The sequence below is a fragment of the Canis lupus genome, chromosome 10 (genome assembly GCF_011100685.1).
Source record: "Canis lupus familiaris isolate Mischka breed German Shepherd chromosome 10, alternate assembly UU_Cfam_GSD_1.0, whole genome shotgun sequence".
Taxonomy (NCBI): Eukaryota; Metazoa; Chordata; class Mammalia; order Carnivora; family Canidae; genus Canis; species Canis lupus.
This window is the reverse complement of record NC_049231.1, coordinates 43,979,789-43,994,465: the sequence shown is the minus strand read 5'-3', so window position 1 is coordinate 43,994,465 and position 14,677 is coordinate 43,979,789. Positions and strand designations below refer to the sequence as shown.

The 14,677-nt window shown below is 37.3% G+C and overlaps 2 protein-coding genes across 5 annotated transcripts in view; one reads left to right on the top strand and one right to left on the bottom strand.

The window, feature by feature from the left end:
• AFF3 (AF4/FMR2 family member 3) overlaps window positions 1–14,677 on the bottom strand; it is a 522,431-nt gene that overhangs the window by 167,800 nt on the left and 339,954 nt on the right. For all 4 annotated transcript variants that reach the window (XM_038551011.1, XM_038551013.1, XM_038551012.1 and 1 more), the window contains 2 exons: window positions 13,391–13,427; window positions 1,431–1,482 (listed from right to left, as the gene is read on the bottom strand). In XM_038551011.1, coding sequence (XP_038406939.1) covers window positions 1,431–1,482; window positions 13,391–13,427 — 89 coding nt within the window. The remainder of the gene's footprint in view (window positions 1–1,430; window positions 1,483–13,390; window positions 13,428–14,677) is intronic.
• LOC111097709 (negative regulator of P-body association-like) lies at window positions 6,233–6,890 on the top strand. Its single transcript, XM_038551015.1, has one exon. The coding sequence runs from the start codon at window positions 6,284–6,286 to the stop codon at window positions 6,488–6,490; it is 207 nt and encodes a 68-aa protein (XP_038406943.1). The 5' UTR covers window positions 6,233–6,283; the 3' UTR covers window positions 6,491–6,890.

Genomic DNA, 14,677 nt, shown 5'->3' with positions numbered 1-14,677 from the left:
GAAGAACTAATGGTACATCAAACTGCATTAACAAAATTGGAGTATGTATTGAATGTAATTTTAAAATTTGTAAAGTTAAGTGTGGAATGCTAGCAGTGTTTCAACATATTTTATACATTCTTTTGTCTGTTTTAAAAATGATTTTGTTAATGAGAATTTGAAAAATTGTTTCTATAATAATTAGCACTTTTATAAAATTATTCATAAGCATATAATTTATTCCCAAATAGCTTACATTCTAGTTGTATTGATTCTTACCAGTTTCAAATGTTACTCAAAAGAACCAAATTTTTAAATGATTCTACCCTTTTCAATTCTCTAGAATGCCTCCAGATGGCATTAAAACCCTTCTTCCATTATATTTTGCAGCACAAAAATTTAAAAATTAATACTATTTTAACCATTTAAGACTAGTCACATTCATTATATCATCAGAAATCATGACAGTGGGACTATTGAGAACTTTTAGGGCAATATCTTAATAAAGGCAAACATATAATTATATCCTTTATGAAATACATAGCCTCCTATGCAAGCCAAAGGATCTTTCTAGACTGAGAAACAGATCTTGGACAAAATAAGACATTCAATAATATATCACAAAGTGTGATTTCTAACAAACAGCATTGCAGATGCTTAGTAATATAAGCACTGGCCAGCACACAGATAAATTCACATAGCTGTCTTATAATACAAAAACATATCTCACCCCTTAGAGGATAAGCATAAAGATTCTTAAGGAGCCAACCTGTTACTGATTCCTGTGAAGCTAAAGTAATTTGTTAACTTGTGAATTACTTAATTTAAACTTTGGTAGAAAAATCTGGTATCAAATTAATCATTAAAACACGTTCGGATTCTTTGAATACTGAGAGGAAAAAGACAAAATCTAGAGTGAGGAACACATGCTTCCTAAGTTCTTTCTATTATGTTTTTAAAGCTGCATTCGTTAATTCAAAAACATAACAAATTATTGGGATTCCAGAGATATTTATAATCATACTTTTCGCATAATTCAGAGGTGAGGTTGTAGATGGCAGGCTTTTAAAATCACATTGGTACTTCACAGTTATGTAGGACAGAGTATCTCAGGATGTGTGAAAAGTCCTGCGATTATTTATGACAGTGCCGAAAGTCTCCAACAAAATTCTAAAGGTTTGCCTCCTTTCTCCCTGACGACATACACCCTGAAATATTACTACATTTCTATTTCATAAGGAGGAGTATTTGCATTTTGAAGATTACTCTTACTATGATAAAGCATAAGAAAGACCTCAAATTGCATCTGCACCCAAAAGCATTTAAAAAGACATCATTATGAGAAAGAGAACCACAGGCTTCCTTCCATTATTATGATTCCTCTTACAAGATACTTGCACTGCTTCATATTACAGGCATATTATCTGGATAGAAACAGGAAAGAGACTTACGATGTATTCGATGTGCCATTGTCTGGACTCTCTGGCTCAGCATCACCTTTCTCTTAAAAAGGAAGCAGAAAAAAAAAAAAAACCAACATGTGAGTGTTACAGTCTTCAAGATTTAAGAGAGATTAAATATATTTCCATGCTTCTATTAAAAATCTTTCAAAATGTGCAGCAGGAGGCTTTTAAAACATCTTTTTTATTGTCTGAGAACCAGATTTGCAAGTCATTTCTTCTATATATTACAATTGCCCAGGCACAGATCTGTGAGTAGGTACTAAGGAAGCTGTTTGCAAACAACCAGAGGTTCAGAGTGGAGACCTTGCCAAAAGATGAATATCTTACAGATGGAACCTGTTTCCTTCCACTTCATTTTACAGAAAATTTAAGGAAATAAACTCTATTAGCATTCTACGTGCAAGGCATTTTGAACTTTGATCCCTTCTGCTAACACAAGCCAAACCAGGGCAGGCTGTATCAGAACTTGGAAGAGAGAATTTGACAGAACACTAAGGCTGCATCACAGCTTACAAGATCCCCAAGATTTATACCCTATTGAGAGCCCTGCCAGCATCTTTTGGGGACCCTGATTTAATGCAGAATAAGATGTAAGCCAGAAATCCTTCCAGACCATCTGAAAGCTTAGCTAAGAAATGTTTCTGCGGTCTGTGGTCACTGAAGACTTAATAGGTTTTAATTAAGGGAGCCTGGAACCAGTTCACTTTTTGTAGTTTTAAAGGGCAAATTCTTCCAACAATACACATAATGTAATTCTCAGAACCTTAACCACTAAGGGTTTGAAGCACACATCCTCATTTTGTAAGGGGCTTCTTTTTATTTCCCTGAGCCAGGTAGGGGATAGAAGGAGAAGGGTCAAGACTGCACATGTGAGTTAGCTATGGTTCTGATGGTTGTGTGGTGCTAATAGTTGAGTAAACACTAGGGAAGGTGGTGGGTTGTAAGAAATGGGCCTGATGGTGGCAGCTTGCTTTGCTTTGTTTTTTCAAGTCAGGCCTGAATGTCTCATAGAACCTCAGGCCTATGGCACTGTACGAGCTCCCCTTGTCAGCTGCTGACATTAGCTTGTGATCACCTAGTGTAATCATCAAATTATATGATGAACATATCCCAAAGATATCCAAACTGAACTCCAGAGTAACCTTTACAATTTCTTCTCTTTTTCTTAAAGGAAATTAAATAGTTGTGAGGCAAAGAAGGCACAGTTATATATATAGTTCACACATCTATCTCAGATATAACTCTGGTTAGTATGTCTACACAGCGCCAGAAAAACCACAAGGGATAGTCACTTTGTTAAAAAGCCACAAAACTGATTTAAGTGCCTTGATCACAAACACTGATGAGATGAAGCCCCAGTACAGATAAAACCGTATTGAAATGAAAGCAGAAGCAGCAAATTAAGAGACTTGCTTTAAAGCTCATAGTTTTATACTATATTTTTGTCTTCTAGGCCAGCCCATGGTGCACTTATTATGTAGGAGACATGTTAGGCCTCATCAACTGGCTTTAGTGCTGGAAAATAACCTAATTTAGTACTTTCCTAATCATTTTTTCTGCTAAGTAACCACTATTTGTGCCAGAATCCCAAAATAAGAGCTGCAACACCTGCATTACAAAAGACAAAACTAAATGGAGGTTTAATTTCCCAAACATATTGATATACTTTTTTCCTTTAATTTGGAAAAATTGGTTATTTTCCCAATGCTAGAGCCACCTGTAATAATCCCACATACAATCATAATCAAGAATGTAGAACAGCAGGTTTAGTAGCAGCAAGCAATAGTAAACATTTCTAAACAAATTCTGTCAAAAAACCAGGAAATCAATAATATAAACAGAGACAATTGTTTGCATGTCTGAATAAGTATGTTTTACCTTGACCAACAATGCTGCCAAGCAACCTGCAGGTTGAGAGGGCCCAGGCCTTACTGCACATGGGAACTGGGGGCTGCAGGAATTGTGGGCTGGATCAGTGCAGGGACAAAGCTGCAGCTGATTACCTCTGCTTTAAGCAGCAGTTATGTTGTGGCAACAGGGAAAACAGAATAGGAAGGATACAATGAGGCCAAACAGGGCATTTATGGATGGTCCGAGAGGGAGTGTCCTCAGCAGATTCAATGCTGGTAATGAATTAACTTTCCAGGGTAAAAGTAAGCTCAGAATGGAGAGAGGGATTAAGCTGTGTTCATTGTTCAGAAAAAATAAAATGCAAAAATTTCCCCCAACATCTTGAAATTTTAGGTGATGCAATTTCTGAAGTTAACTTGAAATGCTCAAGTGGGGCAGCCCCGGTGGCACAGCGGTTTGGCGCCGCCTGCAGCCTGGGGTGTGATCCTGGAGACCTGGGATCGAGTCCCACGTCAGGCTTCCTGTAGGGAGCCTGCTTCTCCCTCTGCCTGTGTCTCTGCCTCTCTCTCTCTGTGTCTCTATGAATAAATAAACAAAATCTTAAAAAAAATTAAGATTCATATAAAAAACTTAAATGTTCAAGTGCACAAGCCACTAAGAATCATGGTCTCTTTATCAGGATCCAAGGGAAAACAATAAATGTAGACTAGAAAATTCTCTACAAAAAAATTGTCAGTTGGGTGCTCAGGAGAGGTTTCCCTGCAGCCACCAAAGAAGACTGTTTGGGGTCACCCTGGTTATTTCAGCTGTTTTCATGATAGATACCATACTGATCCCTTTGAGGAAACCTGCACTGACCATTAAGAAATGGGACATAAAAGAATGGCTCAGGAGCAGTGCAGTCATTTTGCATGTGGAAATATAGTTACAAAGAGGAAGAGAGGGAAAAAAAATGAGCCATAGGATATATGTATCTACACACACACGTAAATGTACAGGTTGTGTGTGTGTATATATATATATATATATATATATTATTTATATAATGTATAATATGTATAAACAGCCTCACTTCTGAAAAAAGACTAGATATTTAATAATATGTATATTATTAATATATAGTATATATATTACATGTGTACTATCAATTTGATGCTCCGTATTCATCTACTTGAGCCTTCCATAGTACCTAACATATACTACATGCTCAGTACACGTCTTCTGTCTCATGACCTGTCATGAATACAGATTCCCTGCTACCGTGAGAGAAGAGGAGAAAGAGGCACTCACCACTGAGATGAATATACGGTTTGAGGTATAAAACAGCTTGATGGCCCCAACATGCCACTTAAAAAAATTACAGTAGTGACACTTTTAATCCAATAAATGCACTGAGGACTTATACACTGGGCACTCTGGTAAGCATAAAGATAAACAATACCTAATTCATGCTCTTTAAACACGTAACATGACTGCGCTGTTGGAGTTGCCATTCTCCATCAGCAGAGCTACGAGGTGAACTAAGGACTGGTGGAAAAGGAATCAAAACCCACCTATGTATACTATGACTTTCCTTTATAACAATAGTAATCCATGTTCACGGTAATGACTTGGCTTGCATTTTAGTTCTGTTAGCCCTTTAACCACTATGCTAAGTGATATCGTTTCTAGATGTATAATGTAATGATTGCTGATATGAAAGGCGAGAGAGAAGGTACTAAAGATACTACCACCTCTGATTACAATTCTTACTAGTTCTATTATTACTTTTAGTGCCTCTAGCGGGTATTTATAACTTTAAATTTAACCTTCTATTTCTTAATTAATCAACTGCTGACAGTATCTTTTCCTTTATAAGTATGTGGTATGAGGAAATTCACTCATCTATTTTTCCCTTCCTCCACTGCACACAACTCTGCCTGGCTATACCTTTCCTTCTACATAGCCAAGATTTAAAATATTTATATTCTGTTCAGTAATTATTAATGAGTCACCCTCATTAATATTAATCCAATTAATAATTTAAATTTTGGAATTGCCTGTAGGCCCATTAGAAAAATTACAAACCAATAATAGGATTTACAGTATTGTAACGATTAAATACTAGTCACTAAAGAACAAAATAGTAAGACTGGATGTGTACAGAAGAGAATGCCACTAATGCTGGATGAAGGCAAGTGTTACTGGCATTTAGGTCAACTGTATTCCCATTCTTTTTTTTTTTTTTAATTTTTATTTATTTATGATAGTCACACAGAGAGAGAGAGAGAGAGGCAGAGACACAGGCAGAGGGAGAAGCAGGCTCCATGCACCGGGAGCCCGACGTGGGATTCGATCCCGGGTCTCCAGGATCACGCCCTGGGCCAAAGGCAGGCGCTAAACTGCTGCGCCACCCAGGGATCCCTATTCCCATTCTTATACTTCATCACACCACATGTTAACCTGTCTCAATGAGAGACTATGCTTTTCCTTAAAAAATGTTAAACAGAGGGATGCCTGTGTGGCTACCACCAGCATCAGGCTCCTGCTCAGCAGGGAGTCTGCTTCTCCTTCTCCCTCTGCCCCTCCCCCTGCTCTCTCTTGCATGCTCTCTCAAATAAATAAAATCTTAAAAAAAAAGTTAAAGAGAGCATGCATTTAAGGCATATAAAATGTATTCATATATGAAAGTGTACATACACAGTTTTAAAAAGTTAAAATGAGTTAACTGTGGAAACACCTTCCAGGCCAGGAAATGGGTATTGCCATGAAGTAACCCAGAAGCCTCCTGGGCTTACATCCTCTTTCTGCCATCCCCATGGCTATCAAGAAATGGAATTTGGTGTTAATCATTCCCTTTCTTTTCTTGATGGTTTCTACTACCCATTTATTTGTTAGTAGATAAAATATTCTTTAGTTTTCCCTGATTTTAAAATTTATATAAATGGAATCAGAGGTCTCGGCCTCGCCGGGCCCACTGGAGAGAGCTGACACCCAGTCCTATAATCCTTATGAGGGACCAACCTTGTGCCTCCGGGAGATCCACGCTCCCTCCTGGAAACACGCGGGAAACCAGGCCTCCAAAAAAGCACTGCCTCCTAGCACCACGGTGGGATTATCCGGAAGGAACTCCCAACGGAGGTAGTAACCCTCTCCCCTCCGCACCTTCTCCTGCATCACCCGGGCTGAAGTCGCACCCTCCTCCTCCGGAGAAGTAGTAGAATATACTTCTCACATCGCAAACCAGTCTCAGAGGGATTGGAGAATGACTCCATTTCCTTGGTATATTCATAAAATGGTTCACCCAGCGAGGACAATGAAGATTATGGACACTGCTGCCCTGCTTTTTCTGATGTCCTGCACCAGTCTTATGATATAATCAGCATAATTTCATCTCCTGAATTTGGATGAATTCTGGAATATAACCAAGATCAGGTTGTAGACGTCTTAAATTGAAGGCCATGGCCTGGATTCTGGTGAATTCACTAAGGCAAACAACTCCTGTGAGATGGTCCTGCAGCATCCATTGAGTACTATCTTTGGTGACACCCAGTCTTTGTTGTGTAACTTTGAATTCCTATAAATCCTTTAAGGTCCCAATAAATTTTGTTTCTCATTGCTCTGTTAGTTCTGTATGTCTACTATCTAGTAAGTTGTGAGTTTTTAGTAAATGTTTTATACTAACTCCAAATACAAAATATTACAAATTTGATGTAAAAAAAAATAAAATAAATGGAATCACATTGTATGGATTCTTCTTTTTTGAAAAATCTATTTATTTATTTGAGAGAAAGTGAGAGACAGTACACTAGCAGGAGGAAGGGGCAGAGGGAGAGGGAGAAGCAGACTCCTGGCTGAGCAGGGAGACCAGCTCAGGACTCGATCCCAGAACCCTGAGCTCACGACCTGCGCCAAAGGCAGACCCTTAACCGAATGAGCCATCCGCACACCCCTAAATGCATTCTTCTGAGACTTACTTCTGTCACTCAGTGTTAGGGGTTTTAGATTCAGCCATCATGATGTGCTATAGCATTGGTTCAGTCTTCCTCATTGTCATGCAGCATCTCCTTATAAAAATCCACCATGATTTTCTTATTCATTTGATTCTTGATGGACATTCATGGTTTTTTTTTTTTTCCCATTATGAATGATGTCATTACAAACATTCATGAACATCCTTCCTTGTGTATATCTTGGAGGAGTTCTGGGACATGGGGCTTACATATTCTCAATGTTGCTAGAGAATCCTAAACTGATTTCCAAATTAGCTTTTGGTTAAACTTTAAACATTTTTTCCAACTTAATAACATAGAGCACAATTTCATTATGGTGTTTGCATTTCTGAGTACCAGTGAAGTGGATATTTTATGCTTGGCCTTTGTGTCACTCCTTGTCAATTCTTAAAAAAAAATTTTAGTATTATTTCTTTTTTTTTTTTAAGTCATAGAAGCATTTTGTGTTCTTGATACAAGTCTTCTGTTCTTTTTTATACATGTACACATACTCCAGGGAATAACTGTTTCCAGTATGAATGAGTCTTTCTACTTTTTTTTCTGGAATCTTTGGATGACTATCAGTTCTCAAATTAATGTACATGAATTGATCAATATTTTCCCTTACTTTTTGTTTTAAGAAATACACCATAAAAAAAATACACCAAAAAGATGTTCTATATTATCTTTTGAAAGTACATAATTTTTGTATCAACATTTAGGTCTCTTAAAAATACAAGGAAGAGGGTCACCTGGGTGGCTCAGTCAGTGGAGCATCTAACTCTTGATTTTGGCTCAGGTCATGATCTCAGGGTCATGAGATTGAGCCCTGTGTCAGGCTCCATGCTCAGTCGGGAGCCTGCTTGAGATTCTCCCCCTCTCCCTCTCCTTCTGCCCCTCTTCTCTCTCTCTCAAATAAATAAATAAATCCTAAAAAAATAAAAATATGAAGAATAGTTTTTGAATATGCTGTAGGGTAGGAATTAATTTCATTTTTCTCTCTATTGATAACCAATTATTCTGGTACTATTTATTAAGAAGCCCATTCTTTTTCCATTGGTCTACATTATCAGCTCTGTAATAAATCTAGTTTTCATACATCTGTGGGTCTGTTCCTGGGTCTTCTGTTTCATTGCTCAATTTCTCTATTACTATCTTCATTACTTAGCTACAAATATGTATTTATTTTAAGTACTGGAAAGGCAAGGTTCCAACCTTTTTCTTCTCCAGGAGTGTCTGAGCTACTCTTGGCCCTTTGTTCTATCAAATAATTTTGAGAATCAGCCTGTCAATTTCCACATATACAAAAGTGAAGTTATAAATTTGCCATCTGCTGGATCCCACTGCTGCTGTTGAGAATTCAACTGGAATTCTAATTGTTGCTTCTCTGAAGGTATTAAAGGTTATTTTAAGAACTTTTATCTTTGTGACTTGCAGTTTAACTATAATGTGTCTAGTGTGGGGGACCTCTTTTTTATTTATCTGCTTAGTATTCATTGAGTTCCTTCAGTCTGTGGGGTAGTGTCTTTCAATCCTGGAAAATTCTCAGCCACTTTCTCCTTTAATTTTTTCTCTGTTCCCTATTTCCTTCTGCAACTGTTAGACCTTCTCACTTTATCCCACATATATTTTTTAAAGATTTTATTTATTTATTCATGAGAGACAAAAAGAGAGGCAGAGACATAGGCAGAATGAGAAGCAGGCTCCCCATAGGGGGACTGATATGGGACTCAATCTCAGGACCCCCGGGTCGTGACCTGAACCAAAGGCAGATATTCAACCACTGAGCCACCCAGGTGTCCCTTTCCACGCTATACTCTTAAGTCCAATTTCCCAATTCATTATTTTTTTCTTCAGTAATGTCCAGTCATCTGCTGTTAAACCTGACCAAAGAAATCTTATTTCCTACTATTATTTTTTCATTTCTAGAGGTTCTGATTAGTACTTCTTCAAGGCTTCTTGTTCTTTACCACATTTTCAATCCTTTCTTTTATTTCAGGGAATTAAGATAAGCAGTCTTATTTTATATTTGCTTGGTAATTCCACTTGATTTTAGCCAAAAGCCCACAAGGCGATGGGCTTGGTAATTACAATCTCTGGAGTCCTTGCAAATCTAACCAATTCTGCTGTTTTTCATTGCTCTTGTTGATGATCTCTCCTTTTCTTGCATGTGACTGGTTTTCTCTTTAAGTTTATTTACTTAAACAATCTTATACCCAATGTGGGGCCTGAACTCATGACCCCAAGATCAAGAGCCATAAGCTAGCCATAAGCTCCACTGACTGAGCCAGCCAGGCACCCCTAATTTTTTTTTTTAAATTTAGTATATGAGTGGTTTTGAGAGTGAGTTGCTCATTTCCCTTAGAATTCTATTTTTATTCTTTTCCATTTATTTTATTTTTCTGGTATTCCTATTAGCTGGATTTTGACCTTTCCATGCTGATTGATTTTCCAAGTATCTTACCTTCCTGTCATATTTTCCATCTGTCTTTTGCTTTATACCCAGAAAAAAATGTTTTCAACCTTATATTTTAGATTCCAGACTTCAGCTATTGCTCATCATTTCTATTAAATTTTTAAATTTTATTGACCATATTTTAAATTCTCAAGTGCTCATTTATTCTGCTACTACTTCTTTTTCATGCCAATCTGTTCTCTTTATATTTAATACAAACAATTTCAAATTTCTCTGAAGACTGATGACACTTGAAATATTTTCTTCTGTTCTTTGAATTAATGGATTGATTCCCTCAGGGCCATTCCTTCTCTTTGGTGCTCTGTTATGCATTCACATTTTTGAATGATATTGGGTTGATTAATGAAGGTAATTGGTGTGAATTTCCTGTATCAGTAATATTGATCTCTTTTCCTAACACACCTCTGCCTTGTAAGGAAGGGCTGATTTAACACTCTCTGTAAGTGCACAGGGTACGGTGACTGGAAGGCTTCACTGAGGGTTCAGAAGAGAGGCCTCAAGGTAAGCTGGGAGCCCTGACCCCAACACAAGTAGGAACTATTTTACTCTGAGTGTGTAGCATTTTTATTTTCTTCTTGAGAAAATGTGACTCTTATTCTACCACCCATATATGTCTATTTTTAAGGTCTGGTATTATCTCAGAATTTGCTCTGCTTCTCTCTTAGTTATTAGCCTCCTAGCTGGGACTTCTAGTAAGCTGTTCATTTTCTTAGTAAATATTACCTTTTTATTTGTTTGTTTGGGGACAAAAACAAGACAGAATGCTCTCTATAAGAACCACTTAGGATGGAGGTGGAGGTAATCAGGGAAAAATGGTCCAGGTGTACCTATCATTGTACACAATCCATTCCTATATACTCTTTCTTGGGATTGAGTGGAAATATGAAGTCTCTCTGGAGCACCCTAGGATAGTTCCCACCATTACTAGAACTTATTCCTATTTGTTTCATTCTTTTCCTTTTTTTCTTTTTCTGGGCCATGATCTTTCCTGCCAGGATTATCAAACAGTATGGTCCTTTCTGCTTCTGTTTTCCAGAAACTCAACTGAATTTCTGATTTGCTGTTGACATCCTTTCTTATTCTCAGTGCTATTATAGATTTATTTCCATTAATATAGCTTTTGGTTATTTAAATGGGGATCCTGAAGAAACGGGAAGAAGTGCTTATGCTTAGTCTTCCTCTTGAACAGGACACTCTCATAGCTTTCAAAAAACATAGACATACGCCCTCTATTTTAATATTTAAGTTTCACAATGTTTAGTAAGTTTCTATTTTGTGATATTAAATTAACCAGCAATTCAACAAATTGACTAAAGCATCCATCTTTTAAAGACTTGGATTGTAGGGCACCTGGGTTGCTCAGTTGGTTAAGCATCTGCCTCCAGCTCAGGTCATGATACCAGGGTCCTGGTTTCAAGCTCCATGTTGTAGGGCTCCCTGCTCAGTGAGGATCCTGCTTCTCTCTCTCCTTCTGCCACTCCCCCTACCCGTTCATGCTATATCTCTTTCAAATAAATAAATCTTTAAAAAAAAAAGACTTGGATTGTAAAGAATTTCTGTTTAATTCACACACTCTTTTCCCTTATTATCTACATGACAGACTTTTTATGATTTCAAAAAGAAAAAAAAGCACTGACCAAAAGTGACAGTTAGTCCATCAATCCACACATACACATTTTGTGTTTGGTGTCTCTGCATTTCAGTTTTTTCTATTTTCTACATATTTATTGGAATCAGACTTTCAAACACATTCCAAACTGTAATTATTCGAAACCAAATACAAGAAATAGCACTGGAAATGCTGGTGGCATCAGCTCTCCTAAAGTTTCAAATGTGCTATAATCTATAGAAAAAGCTCAGATTTTTAAATAGCAATATTACCTTTTTATAGATGTGCTCAGCTTTGGGGGAAATTTTATTTGAAAAAAAACAAAACAAAACAAAAACCTCTCTATCCCTAGAAAAGAGGAAGCCAATCACAAGTTTCCATAGACAATAAAATGCTAGGAAGTATGCCACAGAAGGCAGTTGCTACCTCCTGTTCCATAGAAGATGGGGTCTGCTTTATATAATCTAAATTGCAGTATAAGTGTGACGCACCATAAAAATACACTAGATATGTACAAAAATCACAGTATACAGTTTTTGGACAAGAATTCAAACTCACGTGAAATGACAGAAGCAAGCTTCTAGGGGTCAAGGTAGTGGGATATAATCTGTTGTCTTAGGGGTAGATTCATTTTTTGTTTTACCATGTGACCTTCGGTTAGTTATTAAGCTCAAAAATCTCATTTTTATCATGTGTAAAATGGGGATGGTACTGCCTACCTTAATTGCCTATGGTTAGGATTAAGTGAAATTACATGTCAAGGCACTGGAACATAGAAGAGACTCCTTTGTTCTTTATGTCAAAAACTCAAAGCTCAAGCAAGTACAATGGATGTACATTGATTATATTCTCCCTTTACCCTGAACTGTTTAAATTCAAATGGAAAGAAATAGGAAAGGAATGGCAACTCTTCAGTATGTTCTAGTTTTTTAGTATGTTCTTTAGTATGATCATAAAGCATATGATGCTAATACTGCACACCTCATGGATTTAATCAGGCATTTCTTTTAAGTCCTTTTCTTACCATTGAATTTATCATTTTCTTTAGATTTCAAGTCCCTTGGTCTTTCACTTCTTCACTGTGCCAATGCTCACAGCAAATCTCCAAAGAGGGTGGAATAATTAAGTGATATTGCCTATGCATCATGATGTTACCATCCCCCTACCCTGACTTTTCTCTAGCTGTGCATTAAAAGTCTGGGGCTTTTTAACACATTTGTCTGAATGTCTTTTCTCCTCAAGCCTTCTGCCTCACAGATGCTCAGTGGGTGAGCCTCAGTTCCCAAAGACACATTTACTAGCTCAGAGTGATTTTCATGTTCAAACGTGGCTTTGTAATTGGCAAGGGGTGCTCTCAGCTGACTGGCTGGGCATGAGACTAACAATGCCCAGTCTTTGTGAGTGTGCTTTCATGACATGAATGGGGTAGCATATGCATTTTTAATGCTCAAGAAGATATTAACAGCAATCACTAGTGCCAAAGAAGAGAATTAAAACACTACTTCATGGAATGATAACATTCTATCTTTGACAATGAAGCCCACGTGTTTCATTAGTTACTGGATTCAATAAGAAAATTCCTTCCCAGACACTGTAGCCTATCTCTGGAAGAGAGCATGGTTTCTTCGTGGATTCTAAGGTCATTTATCTTGAAGTCTTCTAATTGGTTCTCTTGGCCCACTCATTTTCTTTCAAATTAAATAACTCACTGGTTGCCTTTAAAGATTTTTTCCTGTCCATGTATACCAGAGACCAATTGTAATAAAGTATAATGTTCCTTCCTCCTAGGATTGCTTTGAAATTCACCATTTTATATTTTGGTTCTCCCTCCCTTTGAATAAAGCTAGAGGAGAACTCTGGATTACCATGAATCTTATCCATTTGGGCAGTACTTGAACAAATTGCCCTCTTTTTCACCACCTGATTTTGTTTCTTAGTGAAATTCTTCTCAACCTACAGTCTATTGTATGCATTGTCCCCTCCTAACCCCCTCTATCTCCCACCCTCCACATACAAAGCTATAGAGAGAAGTCTTTCTTACTTGGATTATTGTGTCCGGAGGAAACAAGCTGAGAGTCCTAAAAGAACAAGAAATATCAATTAATTTTCTTATTTTGACTTTCAAAATCTAAGTTGAATATGAGACATACTATCAGTCATTCAGATCCTATTCACTAATTGTGGTCTCTACCAGATACTGTAATGAGAAATGTGCTTACTAAGCAGTTCTGAAATGTAGCTCACAATCACTTCACTTTTGTACTGTAGACTTTTTATTTATTGAGGTGAAATTCACGTAACATAAAATTAACCACTTTAAAGTGAACAATTCAGGGGTGCTTGGGTGACTCAGTCGGTTAGGGTGTCCAACTCTTGGTTTCAGTTCAGGTCGTGATCTCAGGATTGTGAGATCGAGTCCTGCATCAGGCTCCATGTTCAGCTTGGCATTCTTTCTCCCTCTGCCTCTGTCCTTCCCCACCCCTGTACTCTCTCTCTTTCTAAAATAAAAATGAATAAATAAATCTTAAAAAATGTTTTAAGTGAACAACTCAATGGCACTTAGTACACTCCTAACGTATAACCACTATCTCTATCTGGTTGCAGATATTTCCAACATTCCAAAATAAAACTTCTTACCCTTTAGGCAGTGTCTCCTCATTACTCACTCCTCTCAATCCCTGATAATCACCACTCTGCATCCTGTTTTATGAATTTATTTATTCTGGATATTTAGGGAGTAGAATCATAATACATGTGACATTTTGTGTCTGGCTTCTTTCACTTAGCATAATGTTTCAAAGGTTCACCCATGTCATAGCATGTATCAGTATTTCAGTCCTCTTTAAGGCCAAATAATATTCCATTGTGTGTATATACAACATAATGGAATATCCATTAATGGATATTTCAGCTGTTTTCTACCTTTTGGCTATTGTGAATAGTGCTATTATGAACCCACACATATATGCATTTGTTTCAATCTCTATTTTCAAAACTTTTTGGGTATATACCCACAAATGGACCCACAAGTGGAGTCATAAGGTAATTCTATATGGAACTTTTTGAGGAACTGTCAAACTATTTTTTTTAAACATTTTATTTATTTATTCATGAGAGACACACAGAGAGAGGCAGAGACATAGGCAGAGGGAGAAGAATGCTCCATGCAGACAGCCTGATGTGGGACTTGATCCTGGAACTCTGGGATCACGCTCTGAGCCCAAGGCAGACGCTCAACCGCTGAGCTACCCAGGCGTCCCTGTCAAACTATTTTTCATAGTGACTGCATCACTTTGCATTTTTACCAGCCACGTATGCAGGTTCAATT